The sequence below is a fragment of the Agelaius phoeniceus genome, chromosome 7, assembly GCF_051311805.1.
Source record: "Agelaius phoeniceus isolate bAgePho1 chromosome 7, bAgePho1.hap1, whole genome shotgun sequence".
NCBI classification, from domain to species: domain Eukaryota; kingdom Metazoa; phylum Chordata; class Aves; order Passeriformes; family Icteridae; genus Agelaius; species Agelaius phoeniceus.
Window position 1 is genome coordinate 30914816 of NC_135271.1, and position 20354 is coordinate 30935169.

Genomic DNA, 20354 nt, shown 5'->3' on the forward strand with positions numbered 1-20354 from the left:
CCGCCCCTGGGCGGCTCCGGCTCGGCGGGGCTCGGCTGGGCGCCGGCGGAGCGCGGCGCTCGCTCGGCTCGCGATCGTGTTTGCGCATGACCCCTCCCCGCCTGCGCCCTCCCCTCCCCTCCCCGGCGGCAGCGGCGGCGGCGGCGGGGAAGGTTGGCCTCAGACACAGGCGGCTGCTCGGCGGCGGCGACGCAGTGCAGAGGTGCGGGCAGGTTGCGCTGGCCCCGCGCCCCGTCTCTCCCGCGCCCCGCCTGCCTCCGGAGCTCGCTCCCAGCCGGCGGCCTCCCCGCGCCGGTGTCGGGCCGGCCCCCCGGCCATGAGCGCGGCGCTGGGTGTCCCCCCGCCGCGCCGCCTTCCCCGCCGCCCCCGGCGGCTGCCGGGCTCCAGGAAAGTAGCTTGATGAGTGTCCAAAGTAGCAGTGGAAGTTTGGAGGGGCCGCCATCTTGGTCCCGGCTCTCCACGTCCCCACCGAGCCTGCAGGGCTGCTCCGCGGCGGCGGCGGCCTCCCAGCTGCACGGCGCGCCGCCCGGCAAGCCGCCCAAGGAAGGTAACCAGCGCGCCGCGGGGCTGCGCGGGGGGCCCGGCCCTTGGGGAGGGGCCCAGCCACCGCCGCCGGAGGCCGGTCCCGGGCCGCTGGGAAGCGGCGGCGGGAGAGGCCGGTGCCCCCGGCGGCGGCGCGGGGTCAGCGCTGGGCCCGGTGGTGGTGAGCGGAACCTCGGTCGCTGGGCGAGCGGGGCCCCGCCGCCCCCGCCCGCTCGTCAGCGCGGCGGCGCCTCGTTGTTACCCCCCGCGCCGGGCCGCGGAGGGGGACCCGCCGTGCTCCCTCCGTCCCCGGGCCGTCCGCCTGCCGCAGCCGCTCGCGTCTCCTCGGGCGGCCGCTCGCCGCGTCCTCCCCGAAATAGGCTCCCCTCCGCCAGCGGCTAAGTAGAAGTGCTGCGCCGGAGGATGCAGCCGCTGTTGCTGGAGGGAGTTGGGCACTTTTGGCATCATGGAGGTGGGAAGAGAGGGGCCGGAGGTTCGTCCCCGTGGGGCAAGCGCCCTTGGGGGCGGCCGGTTTTGCGGCCAGAAGTGACAGGGCGCCTTGCGGCCGCCACGGAATGACTGCAACTTTCTCCTGTCCTCCATCACGCCTTCGATGATAATATTTTTCTCCTCCCTCCCCTGCTCCTCCCCTCTTGTGTTACACCGACAGCGACAGCAGGGTGTTGTGGGTGTTTGCAGGGAATATCTGTATGAAGGTTATGAGCAAACAAGTCCCTTCGCTGTTCCCTTTCGGGTATTGTCTGCTTTTCCTCCTTGTGTTGTGTTGCCACAAGATGTAGCAGTTATACAGCTAGTGAGTTGCTCGGCGCTTTTAGCTAAAATAACTACTTGCTGAACGCCAGTTAGTGGCGGAGGAGAACTTTTATGCACAGATACTTGCATACCGAGCAGTTGTATAATTTTAATTGATTTGCCCCAGATTAATGAATACCATGTAGCATTTCTTGTAGCATCTGCAAAACGTCATCGCCCAAGCAGGAAACTTGCTAACTTAAAATAGAAATAGTTGCGAAGATGGAGAGTCTTTGTTTTTTAGGTCTTCCTGTGGTTGCTTGCTTGCTTGTTTTTTTTTGGTTTTCTTGGGGTTTTTTTTATTTATTTGGTTGATAAGCAATGTAGGGACTTGGTAGCGGGGACTCGACATCCTGAAAATGTATAATGCAGTCTGGTTTCTCCATTTTCCACACCAGTAGTTGTCAGACTTGTATCACTCTGTGTCACTTTTGCACACGCTCCTGCAGGTAGATTGACATGAAATGCTCTAGAAAATACCTGGGAAGGAATTATGGTATATGTTAAAGATGCTGAGTAAAGTGGCAGGCATTTTGTGCTCGTCTTCTCTGGGAAGGCAAAGCTGTTAGAAAAACCACCAGCAGCAGCCAAATTCATAGTTTTAAGTTTATTGAGAGCAGGTTTCTTCACTGTTGCAACTCTTTTTATGAATATGCATGCAGGTAATATGTATATGTAGGATATTTTTGGATATATTTCAAATACCTGCCATACAAATTTGAAATTATTATTGCAATATAAATTACATATCTATTTATTTTAACAAAAAATGGTGGTCCTTGAGTAGCTCTGTTGAGACAAGAGAAATATGTTTTGTGAAGCTAATTTTTAATATGATGATTATGCTATTTACATTTTTCTTTCTTACAACTCATGCTGTTGGATTTTTCTGGGTACTGTAATTTGCATTCTCTAATACAGATTATGGGTTAAAAGTAATCAAAACCTTGGTGTTTGCTCGGTACTATAATGTGTTGTATTTGCATGGTGTTCCTGGGTTGTGTTTAAATTGTATGTCCTCGCTAGGTAGCTGTCTTTGAAAATGAGCCTAAGCTGCCATGCTTGGGTTCATGTTTTGCATTCATGCTTGTGGATGTTATCAAGGCATCTTACTTTATGTATATATGTTTTACAAAGAAATATCTTGCCAGAAATCAATAGGCCCTGAAATAAAAATACATTAGTATGGTCATAGACATTGGTTTATATATGTGAAAGATTGATCCCAGCTCAAACTATTAAACAAGGAATATTTGCAGTGCAGTGTGTTTATGGGAGCCTGGGCCATTATCAATTCTAAACTTGTGATACCTGGTGATGTTAATGGAGCCTGTGAGTTCTGGAGCAGTGCACAAGGCTGCTGGCCCATACTGGATCACAGCTGCATTGCTGCTGGTGCCAGTTTTGAGTGGGTAATATTTACTGATACAGCGCTTTTGGCACTTGTGCAGAGCTTCTTTCCCAGCCTGGCCTTCTTGTTTGTGGATTAAAATCCCTTTGGTTGGCTTTGGTGAGAGTTATGTCCCTGTTGCCTTTGGAAGTGTAGACCTTCACAGAGTGTACCACGTGTGCTCTGGTTGATCTGACCTCACCTATGAAGGTTTGGTATCAGCTCACATGTCTCATATGGGCATTTGAAGATTCTGGTTTATTCAGAACAGAAGCTCTCCATATCTTGATTTAGGAAGTTCTAAAAATATTTTTGGAATCTCTAATAAGAAAAAAGCAGAAAAGGAAAGCTCTGGCATATATAACGATTGCACAAACACGTTTTAAAAAAAATGGCAATGTCTTGTCAGTATCAAGAGACTACTTGGAAAAGGTGGGTGAAATTAGAGGAAATAATATTTTTAAAATATTTTAATCTTTTAAAATGTGCTGTAACATTGCAGGAACATTTTCCATTGGATGCTGTCTTCTATATCTTGATCTAGAGTGGCTTCATGGCTTCACTGTATTGATTTGAATTTATGTTTTGAGGTTTTGAAATAAAAAGATTGGGATGGACTTGAATACAGTTGCAGCTGTACACTTTTACTGTATAAGAACTATCTCTTATTTGCATTTTAGTGTAGCTGGTAAATGTCTGTCATTCTGTCAGTTGTTTTATATTCCCATAACTTATGTGTGGTATATGTGGTCACTTAAGAGCTCTGCAGTAGATGTTGTCAGGAATTTAGGAGGACTGTTACGAGGTATTATTTTACATACTGTATGTGTGGTTGTGTGACTAAATCTTGTGCCATAGCTCACATAATTGCAGTCACACAATTTCCTGCTTGAAGTTTCTTTACTTTTGTCTGCTTCATGCGTGTAACTAAAAATATTAAAGCACATACCTGCAAAGTGCTGTTTTGTAAATGGAGAATGTTCAGGCCAATGCTGACAGGGCAGAGTCAGAAGAGGTTCCACAGATTGCCTTGTGTTGGAAGGGACTGTAAAGATCATCTAGTTCCAACCCCCTGCCATGGGCAAGGACACCTCCTACTAGACCAGGTAGCCCCATTCAACTTGGCCTTGAACACTTCCAGGCATGTGGCAGGTGCAACTCCACAGCTACTGGAGAGCAGCCTGTTCCAGAGTTTCACCACCCCCAAGTAAATAAATTATTCCTAATATCAAATCTAAATCTACTCTGTATCCATTTAAAGCTGTTGTCCCTTGTCCCGTCCCTTCATGCTCCTGTAAAAAGTCTCTGTCCAACTTTTTATAGGCCCCCTTTAGGTATGAAGGTGCTGTATGGTCTCCCCAGAGCCTTCTCTTCTCCAGGCTGAGCAACCCCAACTCTCTTAGCCTGTCTCCATAGCAGAGATGCTCCAGCCCTCTGATCATCTTCATGGCCTTTGTCTGGGTTCTTCCAGCAGTCCTGTCCCTCATTGGCCTCCAGGTGGGGTCTCAGCAGACTGGAGTAGAGGGGCAGAATGCCCTCCCTTCACGTTAGAGACATGCTGCTTTTGGTGCAGCCCAGCACATGGTTGGCTCACTGGGTGGTGCTGCAGTGTCTGGTAATTAAGCATAATGCTTTGTAAGTTATTTTTTGTGGGTGCTGTTGACTTTCAATACTCTTCTAAAAGCAAAATAGAATTCCAAATAGAACTTTGAATTAACACAACAGAAATGCAAATTTCAGTCCAAATTTATATATGATGGCAGAATGGTAAATGGTAATATGATGGTAAATAAACTTAGGCCATGTATTTGACAGTCTTTGAAGAAGTTATGTTGTATGGGTAGCAAATTTTGTTGGTGACTTTTTAAATAAAATTTGATAAATGTGTATTGTTTGTATTTATTGTTACCCAAAATGTGATGGTAGTTGTGTGTGTGAGCACAAAGGTACAGTTTATTTCCTCCTTAAGTTTCCAGTCTAGAAAATGCTTCTAGATGCCAGGTTGTATCTGTATGCTACGTACAATATATTAGTCCATGAACATGAAAGCAACCTGAATCTCATTAAAACTTCCAGGGTTGTTGTTTTCTGTTGTTTGCATGTGGTGTAAAATATCAGCTACTTTATTTGCTTTAACAGGAAGTTCTCAGTAAGTTTGTTGACTTTTATCATTCAACTGTAGATTTAAAATTTTATTGATTTGGCCAGTTTATATGGGGGCAGAGAAGAACAGGAACACTTTTTGTATTTAAAAATGATGGTTTATTTTTACTCAGAATGAGCACAGCACTCATAAAAGGTTATTTAGGCTGGCTGTAGCATGAGAAGGTGTTGTCTGAGATTAATGTTGTGCCAGTGATACACACAAATTCTAGCTTGTGATATTATTGCTGGTTTTGTTGAAGATGTGATTCTCATAGTAAGCTGATGCTTATGCCAAATTCTTTGGAGATCTTGTAGCATGTCCAAATGAGAAATGGGAAAGGAAGCCTTTTTTAATACAAATCCTTTTTTGAATCTGGTTTTCTAAAATGCAAGTGCTGTAGCAAATAGTGTAAATTAGTTCTTGGCCAACTGTTTTGTTTTAATTCTGCTTTATTCTTCCTGGAATGGAATTTCCCATTAACCTATTCTATTTTAAATCGAGAGAGGGAATTGACATAGGGACAGGATGTTTATATTTATTATCTCCATTCAAGTAAAAAACTTGTTATTTCTCTCATTCGTTTTTCTTCCCCTCTATGTTTTTTCTTGTTTGCTTTTTCTTTCAGCAAGTAATTTTTTTTTTCTCCACCAAGCTGAAGTAAACTTGCTTGTTAGTAATAACTGTAGTCTGCAGTTAGTATTGACATTTCTCTGGATTTTCTTAGAGCCTGATAATCCTAAATGATTGCAAAATATTGTTGTGACTGCTTGGAAACACTACCATATATATGTGCATCATGAGCAAAGTTAGTTCTATAGAATTTTGCTACCTTAAGAATTGAATTGATATTATGGAAATATGACAGGCTTAAATAGTCCTTTATGCTTTTTGTGTTCTTGGTATAAGGTTGTGTTTTGAAGTAGTACTTGCTCCCAATCCATTTGCTCCCATACTAAATTTTTTGCTTCCATGCTGGGTTTTTTTTCACAAGAAAAAATGTTGAAGTTAGTAAATTGTTTTTATGCAGTAGAGTAGTTCTTGAATTGTAGCTAAAAAGCATGAAAGCACACAAGTGGGAGGAAGAAAAGCTTTATGAACTTCTTTCTGTTTGGCTTGGTGTGTTTCAGTTATAAAAGAGGAAAAGGCAGATTTGGGTTGCCAAATTGCTCTTAGTGGACATGAAGGTGGGTAGAGGAAGAAGAGTGGTCAGGGTTTCTGTTGAGAATGCCAGTACTTCAGTTATGATCGTTGGAGAGCAGTTAAACAGAAGCTGGCCACCATAATATAACCCAGTTTTTCAGGTGTTGCAAGTGGAAAACTTCTAATATTTGCTGAAAATAACAAGTACTGCACTTTTTGTTCAGCACTTAAGGACAAAGTTCTCTAGGAATAGGGAAGCATTAGTGAGCATCAGAAGGTATTTTGGATCCTCCATTTCCCATGATCCTAACTCCATCCTTATTGAGATGCTTTGTTTGGGGTAGGAAGTAAGGGTCTGCTTCCTTCCCAGGCATCTTCTCTCTGGAGGTCTTACTCCTTTCTCTCATTCCTGAGCAGAGCAATGGGATTGCAATGGCAGAAAAATCTTGGCACCTAGGCTTTTCCTGGGGAGGATGTGGTAGGTGGCAGGAACATGACTGCTTGTAAGCTTTAATTCACCTCAAATTTAGTCCTGGAAGAAGGGAGCAGAAGGTCTTAAGTGAAGCTGGACATGCTGAAGATGCTGGGGGAAGACTGGGACTGTGCGACCTTTTGGGATGGGTCCGTGCTGGAGGGATTGACTGAAATCAGTGTCTGTATTATTAATCATGACTTAAATCAGTGAGCAGGAAACCCTGATTAAATAATTGTTTTTAATTTTATTTTGCATTTGTGCTTAATTATTTTTTCTAAAGCAAAGTTGATTCTAATTGGTCTAATTTGATCGTACCTCTTGCTAGGCGGGAGGGGACACATCTATATGCATTTGTTTAAGGAGTTACACTGCTTAGGTTCTTTATGATTAAGAAATGTAATTCCCCATGCTTTAGACAGCTTTTAGCTAGCTTTGTTAGTTAAATAAAGTGAATTCTAATTGTGCTACGTATATAATAAGAAACAAATATATCCAAATGTGCTTTGCATTTGAACTAGAAAAAGGAGAATTGTTTGTAGTTTGTGAAATGAGTAAATTGCTTCTGGTCACCGTGCCTTGCGAAATTTGGAGTTAATAGATCAAATTCAGTCACCAGTCCTTCATGTTCATAATTTGGAAGAGAAAGCCAGGCTTTCCTGCTTTCTGAAAAAGTTGTTGGTTGCTCTTCAGCAGTTCTGAGTAAACCAACTGCTGAAGTGGTTGAGCAAACAAAAATGGCAGTTGCTGGTGAAAGCTGATCAAGTGCTTCAGAACTCCAATTCAGGCAGCTCACCCACAGCTTCCAGTGATGTGATGGTCTGTCTGCCAGCAGAGCATTCAAGTTTATAATGTTTGAATATTTTTGTCTTTTATGAATTTAATAGATCATAAACTTTAAACCTCACCATAGACTCTAAGCTCCAAGCTTCAATTAAACATTTGGTGTTGAAGTATATTTTTTAAAAGCACAAATAAGAGAAATTGCATGCCTTGTGCTCAGTAGCTTTAGCTGGAAAGGCTCTGAAGTTGACTACTGTCCTCCAAGGATTTAGAGAGACAGCTAGTGATTGCTGAGTGACTACACAGCTGCAGCAGGAATCTGGTCACTTTGGAGTGGGAAAGTTCATTTACTGGAGCTTTTATGTGAAACTGGACATCACGGAGAAGGTTGGTATTCCCTAGGACCACCTCTGCTTGCTGAGAGGTGGCAGCAGGAGCATTAGGCAATGTATCTCACCTCATCAAATCTGCAGTTTTAAGTAGTGGAAACTTAAGGCTGCAATGCTTTCTTTATAATGTCCTTAAGAACAAAGCAGTCTGAACTTTGTATTTTAAGAGATGGGAATGATGGTAAGAAACTCCAGAGTGCCTTTTACAGGAAATGAAGCCTCACCATAGTTATTTGGGGGGTTGAGGAGTACTAGATTCCATTTCTATGGACTTCTAATAGATCTATACCAATAAGAGAAAAATAGCCTTTTTTTTGAGGAATAAAGGAAATCCTGATGCTTTTAGAAAAATCTTTTAGCTATTTTATTTTTAGACTTTTTAGCTGTTTTATTTTTTAGACTTTTAGCTATTTTATTTTGTAACTACCTTGAATTGAAAGATGTGTAGAGACTTCAAACACTGTGTCTTGCAGCTATAACATTTGGTGGATTGCTTTTTTTTTTTTTTAAATAAGTAAACAAACTTCTGAACTATATGCTGAAGGGCAAGAAATGGGAAAGTAATCTTAGAAATAAATATATGAGTTTCACAAGTCCTGCAAATCTGAAACAGTATCATTTAGATCCTAGTCTTCCCACAGTGGGACCGTGTAGATTGACCAGCAGGTGTGTTTCCATTTCTGTTCTCTACCATGGAACTCTGTGGCCTCTTGATTCTATGGTGACAAACTCAGATGATGCTACAAGTAGGATTTGTAATACTTCTTTTTTTCACTCCTGGGGCTTAGACTAATCCAGCCTGTACACTGCTTGACTGTATTTGGTAAATACTGTTTTTTCTTCTAGTTAATGCTATGTTCTTATAGGTTCCACAGTTTTGTGCTTAATTTTGCAACAGTACTTTAGCCAATTTTAGTGTGTATCCTAATCCCCTCTTGGTAACTACTTTGCTTCTCGAGGATGTTGAAGCCTTTTCTATTTCTTAGAGTATTCTAAGTAAAGGTGATGAGAAAAGTAGTGTCCTTAAGGAAGTTGATATTTTCATTATAAAGCAATCGAAAAGAAAATCCACACATTATCAATACTAATCACTTTAACATCTGTAGAACAGTCAGGAGTGGTGGTGGTCTAGGGAGTGTGATTACCTTTACAAAGTAAGTTTTTTTTATTTTAACCGTGGCAGCAGCGATTATAAAGAGCGGTTTTATTGGTATTACTAGGGTTTTTCTTTGGTTTTTTTCAGGGTTTTTTTGGCAATTCAGTTATTTCTTGAGGTGGTGGCTGTTTGGAAGTGCTTGCTGTGTCTTTGATACGTTTTAGAAGCTTCTTGACTATTAAATTAGTGTCATGGTTTAGTTTCAGTCGTTTTAGTCACACTTTGGTAAGAGGCTCTCTTGTAAGCTCTCCACAAGCTCTAACTTTGAATAAAGCGGAGTAATTCTTCTTATAGTACTTGTGTTCTTAGTCTTATGAAGGGTCTCATGAGGAGTGGGATTTTAGTATTTTAAAGTTACAAGTAGGATTCAAGTAGAAGTAATTCCTGAAGATGCAGGTTTAGAATTTTTAAATGAGAGTTAAAAAGTACTTTCTGCTGTGCATGTTATGGCCACAGTTTGCTTTTCTGAAGTTCATTGCTTATTGAATTTACTTATACAATCGTATTGCATATTACCTCTTTGTAATCAAATTGTATTATTAAATGATTGTGATACAAATAATGCTTAAGAGGAGTTAGACCAGTATTCAAACTGAAAAGCAAATGTCATGTTGGTCTTCCTTGTTAGGTGGTATTTTGTATTCTGCATCCATACAAGATTTTTTTCTCAGTTGCTTGCTTGATACATGCTACCATATCCAGAACATGCAAGTGGTTACTATTAAGGAAGCAGCAGTTTTATATGTCCTGAAATTACACATTTTTATGTATACACAAACAATTTTCTCAGTGAACTGTTTTATCATTAGGAATACTAATGTTGCTGTTAGGACCCTGCATTTACAAAGCAGTCTCATAAACAAGCTAAACTTATGCAAAGATTTCAGCTGCCTTTTAGTAAAAATGTTCTAAATTCCTATTGTTAATTATTACATACCTCTTAAAAACTTGTTTCATTTTTTCAAATACATAATTTTGTTAAACCTGATGATGATTGCAGATGGTACAAAGATTGGCATTTGGATTAATCATGCTAGCTTTGCCACATCATGAGTTTCAGGTTTTGGTACTGTTTGTTTTTAAGCAGAAGAACAGAAATATGTAAAGTTCACAACAGCCCAGTTGTGTATTAGATTATACATTAATACTGTGTTTCTTGTATTTTCTCCCTGTTTCTTATACTTGCAACATCTATCATAATTTGGGTATGAAATAGTGAAGCTGTGACAATGAAATCCCTAGTGAATTACCCTAATAGTGGCGAGGTTTGGCTTTTCTTCCCCCCATGTTGTGTGATTGCTAGTTGACCTGATTTGTTCTCTTGGCTAAATCACAACATGCTGTTCTCTGTGCCTTTCACTTGTTTTTTTCTTCCAGAGAAGTGCAAACAACAGGCACCAGTCTCTGCCAGTGTCTGACACCACCTTCCTGCTGTTTCCCTTAAATCTTTCTCTTCAAGTTTGTTCAAACAAAAAAAAAAAAAAAAAAAGGAAAATTTTCAGCTATTTTTACTATTTTTTGGTGTGTTGTTCTTGTGGCTTTGAAATCCCATCTTTCTAAGGGAAGCAAGCAATGTGGCAGCAATACCAGTGACTATCAGAAGTTGCAGAATTTGGTAGTATGCCATCCTCCCTGCTTTCCCTGGATGGGATGTGTGCTCTCTCCTACACCACCAGAACACTCAGCCTGCCTTCTCCTACTACCAGGTTCCCTTCCTGACTGGTGCTGGACTGCACGAGTGACCTCCAGTACCATCCTGCTTCTCTGCTTCCCCTGTGCTTCTCTAAGCAGTGCTCCTCCTGCTCAGCTTTCATTTGTGCATGCTTTTGGTATTGCTGGCAGGAGGGCAGTCTTTAGGTGCAGGGAGTGGGTGGGTGCAGTAGGAGCAGGATCCTTCTGGATGTTTGACCTCCCACGCTCAGCTGGGGATGTGCTCAGTGAGACTGATCCAAGGATGTGCCCAGGAGCCTCCTCCCTTGTCCTGCAGCACATCTCCATGTGGGAGCTCTCCTGCTTAGTGCTGGCAGCAAGGGCAAATGCTTTGTGCACTTAGGATTTCCCAGTCACAGGCACCTGTGTCTAGGAAGGCTGGAGAGGAATGCTTGTTTATCTGAGGTGTCAAAGTTCTCACTGACCACAGTTACCACTTGAGAAAAGGTGAAATCCAGTTTTAAGGTTCTTGTGGGTAATAGTTCAGATGAGAAATTTTTGGGAAATAACAGATCTTTTTAGTGTTTTTTCAGTCTTCAATGAAATTGCTCATGATTTTTCAGGTTTAAGTTAGACAGTTGTTACAAATGCTTTTTGTTACATCCACTGAGTCATGAAATTTATTTGGTTCGTTGTATCAACATTCCAAAGATAGTGAGTGGAAGAGCTTATTTCCAAAAAAGAAGCCATTTTTAGTGGAGTTTTCTCATTTGGTAAATAATCTTGTTAGTATGTCGTACTCACAGAACAACATTTTGTTGTGTGAAAGCAGTAGATGAAAGCAGTGACTCAATGTTTCAGGGGACTGCCAAAATAGGTAACATGACTATCTATTAGGGATGGAAAGGGTTTCATTAGAGACTAGACTGATTTTATTTTAACAGTTAGACCCAAACCTGCCCCATGTACTCAGTTATTTGTTTTGCTATTTGCTACCTTGTATTTAGGAGTTTTCCCGAGGTTAGACTTTATCATGTTCATATTTACTGTGGCAGTGCAGGAGCTGAGAGGGACCTGGCTGCCAGCTCTGGGGCATGTGGTGTGTGTTGGCCCTGCCCGCTGGGCACAGGCAGGGTGAGGAGGGCAGCTTCCAGTTCAGCCTGTTTGTTCTTCAGTGAGCTGCTGCTGGTGAAACTCCTTACTGGTGTGTTTTTATTCAGTTGCTTTGAATAGTGCTGAAGTTGTCACTGAGACAGCTCACTAAAGCAGCAGTCTGGGTGGGGAGTGTGGTGCATGTGGCAGATACTCCCATGCACCTGCAGACTTGTCAGGGCCTTGGCAGTGTCCAGCTAGGGCAGTGGTCTCATTTGGACTGTTTGTGTTTTCTTACTGATGGAAGTAAGCCTGATCTGGTTCTGGGTCCTCTCTTAAGTCCATCGATAGATGTGTTCAGTTTTCAAGTATTTTCCATGTGGTTAGCTGGTGCTTAGTTACCCCAAAGTGGATCAGTTGTGTTAAATGTGTGCCAGATAAAAGGCATCCCAGTTTGTCAGATGTTGGTACGGTGTGCTGCTGCCTCCCAAGTAGCATGGTCTGTTCTGTCTCTGTTAAGTTGGCTGCAGGAAGTAGGCTCCACAAAGCCTGCTTTAACCGTCCAAGGGATTCATGGTACTCCCCTGCCTCTGGTGTGAGCTATTTGAAGGAGAAATCCTGCTTTATCTCCTGTCAGATGGGGAGGAGAGGTTGGATCACTCTTTCTTTTGCTAAAATCATGCCTACAGTGGTCCACAGAAGGCAGTGTAACATCCTTATCCCTTGAGAATAAAAGGGCAGTAGTACTGTGAGTGTTCATGCTTCTGCATGGAGGGTGATGTTAATTACAGGTCAGTATTTTTACTGGTGTCTTGAAGTATGTTTTGAACATATACCTGAAAATATTATTTTGATTCCCAATTTGTGATATCAAAGACTTATAACTCTGCTCTTTCCTAATTTCTGGTTGCCCCTAGGGCTTTAACTGCATTTTTGAAGTTTTATTCATGTGATTGCAGACTGTGTTCCACGAGGTTCGCTTAGCCAGCAAGATGGGCACTTCTTAGGAAGGGACTGTGTTGAAAGGAATGAAAATCCCTTCTGTTTTTTTTCTTCTAAAACTTGAATGAAAGTGATAGTATAGCAGAAAAGAAAGCTGGTTTAAAATTAGGCAATGAGCTTTGGATAGGAGAAATGGCTGTAATGCAAATTTCTTTAGTGATAATGCTGAGCAAAACTAAAACTGAATTTTTGACAGATGATTACATAGGATGTTTCTTTGTGTGTGAACTGAGTGGGTTTAAAATTTTTAAAAATGTTCAGTGCTCAAAGTTGCAACTGAATTCAGTGTATACTGTTGGTATCAACAGGCTTTGTAGCTGTGCTGTAAGGAGTAAAAAGTTGAAATATTCCCTCCTCCCCTCACAGCCTTAAACCTAATTTTTTACGGAATCATGTGTCATTTCACGTAAGTCTTTTTTTTTCCTCTATCTGTGGAATGGAACCAGTGCTACAAGGTCCCACCTTGTAGGTGTAGTCATTAACATGTCAGCTCTGTGTGTGTGTAATTTCTCTAGCCATGTTCTGAGAATCTCCTCCCTACAAGGGACTTTGAGGAAATGAGTTTCTTCCTGTGTTCATTGAAACTTGGATTATTTAAGATGTAAATTAAAAAAAAAACAAACCAAGGTTTGGTTTCAACCTGAAGGAGCAGAAGCTGGTGGCTGGCTCCTCTGAGCACCACCTAGACAGGGTGCCTCCAAGAGAAAGAGCACACAGATAGCATGGCCTGCTCAGCATCCTGCACAGGATCCCTGTTGCACAGGCCCTCTGGTGGTTTGTGCTGAATCTTGTGATTCTGCAGTCTAAATATCTTAAAATATGGGGGTTTTTTTCAGCTTTTTGTGGTTTCTATTCTGTGTGGGCCATACAAGTATTTTGAAAAAGGAGGAAATGAATGGTGTTACTGGAGGTTAATACCTTTTTCTTAAAATGCTGTAGTGCAAAAGCCAAAATATTTGATATATCTTGTAATTACAATTAGTGTTGAATTTACTGTCCTAGTTTAATCTTAGAGGTGTAATGAGCTTTTTTTTCATGTTGGATGTTAAAATTGTATGGGGCTGATGTTCTAGGTTATCACAATGTAATAAGTGAAATAAATGAATATACTTGGAAATACTTATAATTTGCTTTTTTTAGTTTCTTATTTAGAACACGTTCCTTGCCATGTAACAGCAAAACTAATACAGATTAAGAGTTAGGTACTGCAGTCAGCAGTTTGTCCTGTGTGCTCCAGGGAGCAGAGCACTTGCCTCGAGGGTCAGTGGGCTGTCTGTACTTGGGAGATTTTGAAGATCATGAGGGTAGAAATGGCAGTAGGAGCTACAGAAGTAATGAGATTAGGAAGTTCAGGGAATTAACAACTGAAATACACTTCTCTTGACACAAATGCAGCTTTCAGATACTAAATGACTGGTATTGTAACTCAGAAAAATAAATTTATTCTATTAAATTGTTGAGGGGTTTTGGCCTACCTCTCTACTTTATGGGTAACTTAAAAAAATTTATTTGGGGAAAAGCTGCAGCATCTTGTATTTCTTCCTTCATAGTTTACTTTTTCTGAGGAGGGTGAGAACCAAAAGCCCTGTGGGAAGAGACATTGCTTGCTCTGTTCCTGCTCAATAGGTGACCTCTGCTTTTAGCTTCCTCTCCACTCCTTCTTCAGATAGCAGAAGCTACTGTTTGTTTTTGATAAGTGCAAAAGGCCTGTGCCATTTTAAATTCTTGCAGAACAGCCATTTTGTGGACACAAGTGTTTAGAGCTCTCGGTTTGCCTCCTTATCACTGAATACTGCAAATAAAATTTGCTGGACTTTATAGTATTTCTCTAGGTAGATGTTTCTTCTTCAGGACTGCTCCTGGCTTTTAGTCCTTTTCAGCATAGAAATAAATGGAGGGATGGAATGTAGTGAGCCTTTTGTTCAGAGTGGCATGATTTGAGAGTATCACAGAGCTGGTGTTATCTTGTGACCTGTTAGTCTGCATCACCAACAAGTGACCCATGAACTTGCAGTGTGCTTCTCCCTGCTTGCTGCCTCTTCCCCAAGGGGACAGGGAGCGTCTGGTTTTGGCAGCAAATGAAGCTGAAATGGGCAAATTCTGCTGCTCTCTTTCTGTTTGGATACCTTTTACAGAGTTGCCTGGAAGCAAGAGTAATTGCTGCACATTTCTCTACGTAGATGAAGAGGGAGATGTAGAGATAGGCAGGAGCACGTCACCTGCATGTGTGCAGCCCAGGCTGTTAGGTTTTATCTCTCCTGACATTATGTTGTGTTCCGGGCAGATGTTTGCTACGTAGACAGGCAGTCTTTTAGTGTTCTGCCACAGATGTCTTGTTAACTTTGGCCAAGACAAAAGGTGCTTTCTGAAAAATATAAACAGGTTTTTCTTACCTTATAGAGGGATCGTAAGCACAACCTTGTCTGTGCATTACATATCTGTTTATAGTAGTGGGAGTAGTACAGTGTAATAATACATCAACATTTATACTGCTCTATAGGACACTAGCAAGGACTTATTTTACTTTTGATTGACAAAGGCAACCCAAAGGAGTGTCATCATCTTTTTTTTTTAACTTTTCTTCTAACTTCATAGCATACAGTCATAAAGCAATGTATTTAGTGGCATTTTTTCTTAACCAGAATGTTTATTTTAGCTCTGAAGAAAGAAAAGTTACTGCTTTTGACCTTGTAACTGTGTAGTAAATATTCCCTTTCCAGGAAAAAGCTGCGTGGAATCTAGATAGGATTGTTTAAAGCCTTTTGGGAGATTTTGGAGAGGTTAGGATCACATTCATGCATGCACAGAGTATAGTGGTCAGAGATGACAAGAAACATGAGGTGGATGTGTTAGCTGGCTATCCAGTTGCTGCCAAAACTGACAGTTGTCTGGAACAAAACTTTATTAAAAGCACTTTAAAAGAGAGCTTTGTATCTCTGATTATTCCATCACCGTAGCAAATGTTCAAATCAGATGTTGTCATTAAAAATGAGTTTTCCTGAAGATGCATTTGTTTTTCAGTATCTGTATATTTGTTCTAAATGGACTAAATGCTTAGAGCAGTATTTTAGACAGTGAGAGTTAACTAAACCTGGTCTCTGTTATCTTTAGCAATGAAGAGTGCAAAATGGTCGGTGAGAACTGCCTTAACAAACCTAATTTTTTCTGTTTCTTTGTAACATTCAGGCTCTGGCAGCTTGCTATTAAGTGGTGGAAGTTGGCCTTGTTGAAAAAACACCAAAATCCTTCTGCCAAATCAGAACTTGCTCTTGGTAGTTCAGAATAATATAGAGAACAGTTGCAAGTGAGGAATCCAGACCTTTTAAAAAAGCAAGTAAATGTGACACTTGTTGCTATATCAACAAGTGTCATATATAGCAACAAATTTCAAAGAAATGGATGCCATTCTTTGTCATGAGCATGTTCAGGATATCACCTGTGTAGTTTGTGTATGTTCAGAGTGTTGACTTGTCAGGCTTGTTCTGTATGTGGTATTGTAGCCAACAATTTGAAATACCTGGTAAAATACTTGGCAAATTTTTTATTATTTAAAGTATTAATTGTGTGAGTTCAGAATAAGCTTTGTAAATGAGGCCATTTCCAGAAGGAATATTATTCACTGTTGATACTTTCTCAAGTGGTGTTTTTTTTGTAGCAGCTTTTCTGTTTTATTGATATAGGAGGGCTTTCATGATGGGGAAAGATATTGCAGACTGGGGTTTTGACATAGGAAGTACACTCTGATCTTGCCTAACTCAATACTGTTTATAAGAGCCTAAAAGGCATTACTGGACATGGAAAGTGATTTTGGGTGTGGGGAATTATTCTTCCAAGTGGACTGTTCTGCAATGGGGCACAGCATGTGTTTCTGTTACAGTGCCCATGAACTGATCTATTGAATTCAGTAAAGGTGTGCAAAGGAGAGGAGAGAATAGTGTGATACCAGTCTTGAAAGTATAGCCTCCTAAGTGCCATTGAGGAGTAGCAATTCCAGACAAACAGCTTTTGATCGATTAGTAATAAAGAAATGTAGAATCATCAAGGTTGGAAGAAACCTTCAAGATCATCCAGTCTGACCATTAGCCTAGCAATATCATTGAAACCATTATATATCACTCAGATCTAGACACCTCTTAAACATCTCCAGGCCTGGTGAATCCACCACCTCCCTGGGCAAGTTATGCCAGTGCCTGACCGCTCTAAAAGTGAAAAAGAGATTTCTCATATTTAATCTGAATTTCCCCTGTCTCACCTTAAGGCCATTTCTTTGGGTCTTCTTGCTGAAGGCAAGAGCCCGGAAGAGCCTGGCCCCCACTTCACTACAGCCTTCCTTGAGGGAGTTTTAGAGAGTGATAGGGTCCCTCCTGAGCTTTCTCAAGACTAAACAACTCACTCAGCCATTACCCACAGCACAGGTTTTCTAGACCTTTCACAAGCCCTTTATTGGACAGGCTCCAGCACCTCAATGTCCTTTTTAAAGTGACAAGCCTAGAACTGAACACAGTATTCAAGGTGTGGCCTCACCAATGCTGAGTACAAGGAGAAATACACTGTGTGTTCTTTCAATTGTTGTTTGTCCCCTCATTCATCACATGAAGCACTATTCAACAGACTCAGGAAGGACCTTGCCGTGGTTCTGTTGCTCATAGCAGTATTTGCTATGCTAACGCTTCCTGTACACAATGCACCTGGAGTTTTATTGAAAGTCTGGGAAATGGATAGATAGATAACATGTTGAATGTTCTGTGCTATATCTTACTTTCTCTTTGTTGATTAGTTCATACTTGCCAATTCCTATCCCTAATATTAAAAAACCCATCCTGCAAAAATAATGGCATCATAATTTCTGGGGCAAGATGAGAAAAGTTTGATTGGTGAAGAATTCCTTCAAGAAGAGCTGCCAGAAAGAAAACTATGGCTGAAAACTGACCTATTACATGATTTTACATGCCAAATAAAACTAAATGTTGATTCATTTTCTGAAGAATGAATAAAATTGAAAGGAGAGACAGCATACCATTGTTTCAATGAGTATTGTGGAAAAAGTAGCTTTCAGACCATCAGCATCATTAATTTAGATTTCAGTCTTGAAAGCTGTCATAGACATACAGGTTTTACCATTTTTTATGCTTAGATATAATTTTTAGAGGTGTGCTCAGTCAGTTGTGGCTTTTTTTTCCCTTTTCAGATCTTTCTCTTACATTGCTGTTTGTCTTTCTTGGGTACTGCACTGCACCTCAAACAGGTTGTATTTACACCTGTGCAGTTGTTGTCTGTGGAATTGAAGGAAAGTGTAATTTCTTGTATGCATACATAGGGGAAATACTGTCACTCAGGAATTCCTGAGAATTAATTCTTTATTGATTCAAGCATTAGTCTTGAGCCAGGTGTGTCTTTCAGGCAATTCAGTTGTACTTCCAGGGAGTAGGATTGGTAGTGGGATTAGTCAGAAATGAGGTGTTGCCTAGGGCAGGGTTGCATGCCAGCTTTAGCCCCAGTTACAATAGAGTAGACCTCGGGGATCTGTTGTCCTCTCTGTTGTTTGAATCATTTGCTCCCTAAGCTCTCAAGGAGCCATCCTGAGCTACCATCCTTGTGGCATACACCCACTCACATGAGTGAGTATATGTTGTTGGCCTTTGGCCAAATTAAAGCATTGGTAGGCAACTTGTAAATTCATCTCTGCTTCTGCTGCCTACAGCCATCTGATGAGACACATAATCCTCAGGAGATCCCTAGAATACAGCGCCTAGATGAAGGCAGGGAGAATTAAACATTCTTAAATTGTTACCCACAAATGTCTCCGAGCTGGTCTGGAGCTGGCCCAAGTGCTTTATTCATAAGTCTTTTTTCAAGGTGTTGGCAGGGGTTCCCTCAGGAACATATTTCTCCGTAACTCTCTTCTCTTTTCCAGGTTGTTGGCCACAAAATTGAAATCAAAAAGTGGCAGCACAGACATGAACTCTTAAGATCGTTACAATTTTTTTTAACGTTAAAGAATTGATGTCTGTTATAGAATGATTAGCAGAAAATTACTTATCTATCCAGCAGCCAAAGTTTTCTTTATTTTAGATCAAGTTTCTGGACTGTTGAACTATTGGGAAAAGTGAAACTTAAACAACTTAAACAGCATTCAAGAGCTACTGTCAATTTAAAAAGATTTCCAAAAGGAAATAGACTGCTGCATCTTGGGGACAGAAGGGACATGGAATATTTTCCTGTTCTTTGGGCACTAGAAGAATTAATTTTTATTAACCCAGCAATCTATCCAAAATGCATTTCCTTGTCAACTTTTTAGTCCATGAGAAATTGGTTAGAAGTTATACTGTGTTTGGGGATATTTTTTTCCCACATCAGAAAAAATTCTCTGCTTAGTATTTTAATATGTATAATATTTGTCAAAAACTGCTGTCTTTTTATGTTCATAGGAAAGGGTTTTTTCTTATACTTTTAGATTTTCCACAGTTGTGCTTTTTTTAGGCTAAAATTTTGGCAGTTAGATTATTTCCCTCCCACAGGTTTCATATAGACCAAAGCCTGATCTGTCTGCTAATTATCTGTCTTTTACCCCTCAGTCTCCTTTAGATTAATAGGAAAACCCTGTTAAGTTCACCTAGGCACCTTAGCAGTGCTAGGGGGTGTCTGCTGTGTTATGTGCCTCAGTGTTCTCAGGTGCTGAGAAATACTGCATTTTACTGTCTTTAAAACCACTCTTGATTAATTAAACAGATTCTGTTTTTTCTTTACCTTGAGCTTCGATATGTCCCTCTGTTGTTAGGATTTTCTTACCTTTTATGATCTTTTCAAAAGGCTAGTTTCACTTGAACATCAGGGTATATTTTTATCCTTTCCTGTTTCATCTACTGCCACTGTTAGTTTCAGATACAGCTAAGGTTTTCAACTTGAATGTAGTACCTTGAACTTTTTCAGGTTACCTGTTGGTTGGAGGTTATAGTAGCTACATAGTCTTCTGTAAAACAAGTTAATCCTGTTCCTTGGGAAGTCAATGTTTTTAAACATTTCTAAACTCCCAGGTTAAACTTTGTCATGAGTAATCTGTAGCTGTTTGCTAAGTATTTTGGAAGAGCTGTAGCCCTGGGGCATTGGTAAGTAGTGTCCTCTAGGCTTTGGATTGTCTGGACATAAAGATAGGTCTGGGGTTTTGTTTTATTTGCTTTGCTTTAAATCTCAGAGATTGTCTCTTTATCTCTGCCCTACTGACTGCTCATTTCAATTCGGTGGGATCTTCTTGACGTCAGGATTGTGATTACCATTGGATGGTGGTGTACTTCAAAGGCTCCTGCTAAGAATGGGCTGTATTTTTGCTCTTACCTTGAAATTGAACTCTTCTGAAATTAAAACTGCTTGGCTTTATGCCATTATACTAACATCTCAACTTGATTTCTTAGCACATTACTCATTTTCAAGGCTGTTTCCAGTTCTGTTATCTGTGATTCCCAAAACCAAACAGTGGAAGAGAGACTACTCGAGACATGGTTTTGCAACACAGGTCAATTTTGTGACTTTGGTTTTTTGTTTAATCAATTTCTCAACCCCACTGCCCAAATGTTCTATTTTAAATTGAACAGGTGTTATTTTCCAACTTAGAAATCAAGATTTCCGTTCATTCCATACAGTTTGATGTTAGTTGGTTTGTCTTGCTTTTTCACTTGGCCAAACTCATATTTTAGTGCTCCCTCTATTCCTTGACTGACAACTTGTCCTGGGTCACTTTATTCTCCATTGGCTTTTATAAGGCACTTCCAATGGAAGAGACCTGGATCAACGTTTACCTAACT

The 20354-nt window shown here is 40.9% G+C and overlaps 1 protein-coding gene across 4 annotated transcripts in view; it reads left to right on the top strand.

The window, feature by feature from the left end:
* TLK1 (tousled like kinase 1) overlaps positions 1–20354 on the top strand; it is a 69246-nt gene that overhangs the window by 1204 nt on the left and 47688 nt on the right. Inside the window, exon 1 of one of the 4 annotated variants that reach the window (XM_077181415.1) lies at positions 101–202. The exons of 2 other annotated variants lie outside the window; for them this stretch is intronic. Coding sequence is in view for 1 of the 2 variants with exons in the window: in XM_054636177.2 (XP_054492152.1) it covers positions 400–547 (148 nt within the window). In the remaining variant the exon portion in view is untranslated. One more of the 4 variants, XM_054636177.2, reaches the window with a different exon arrangement.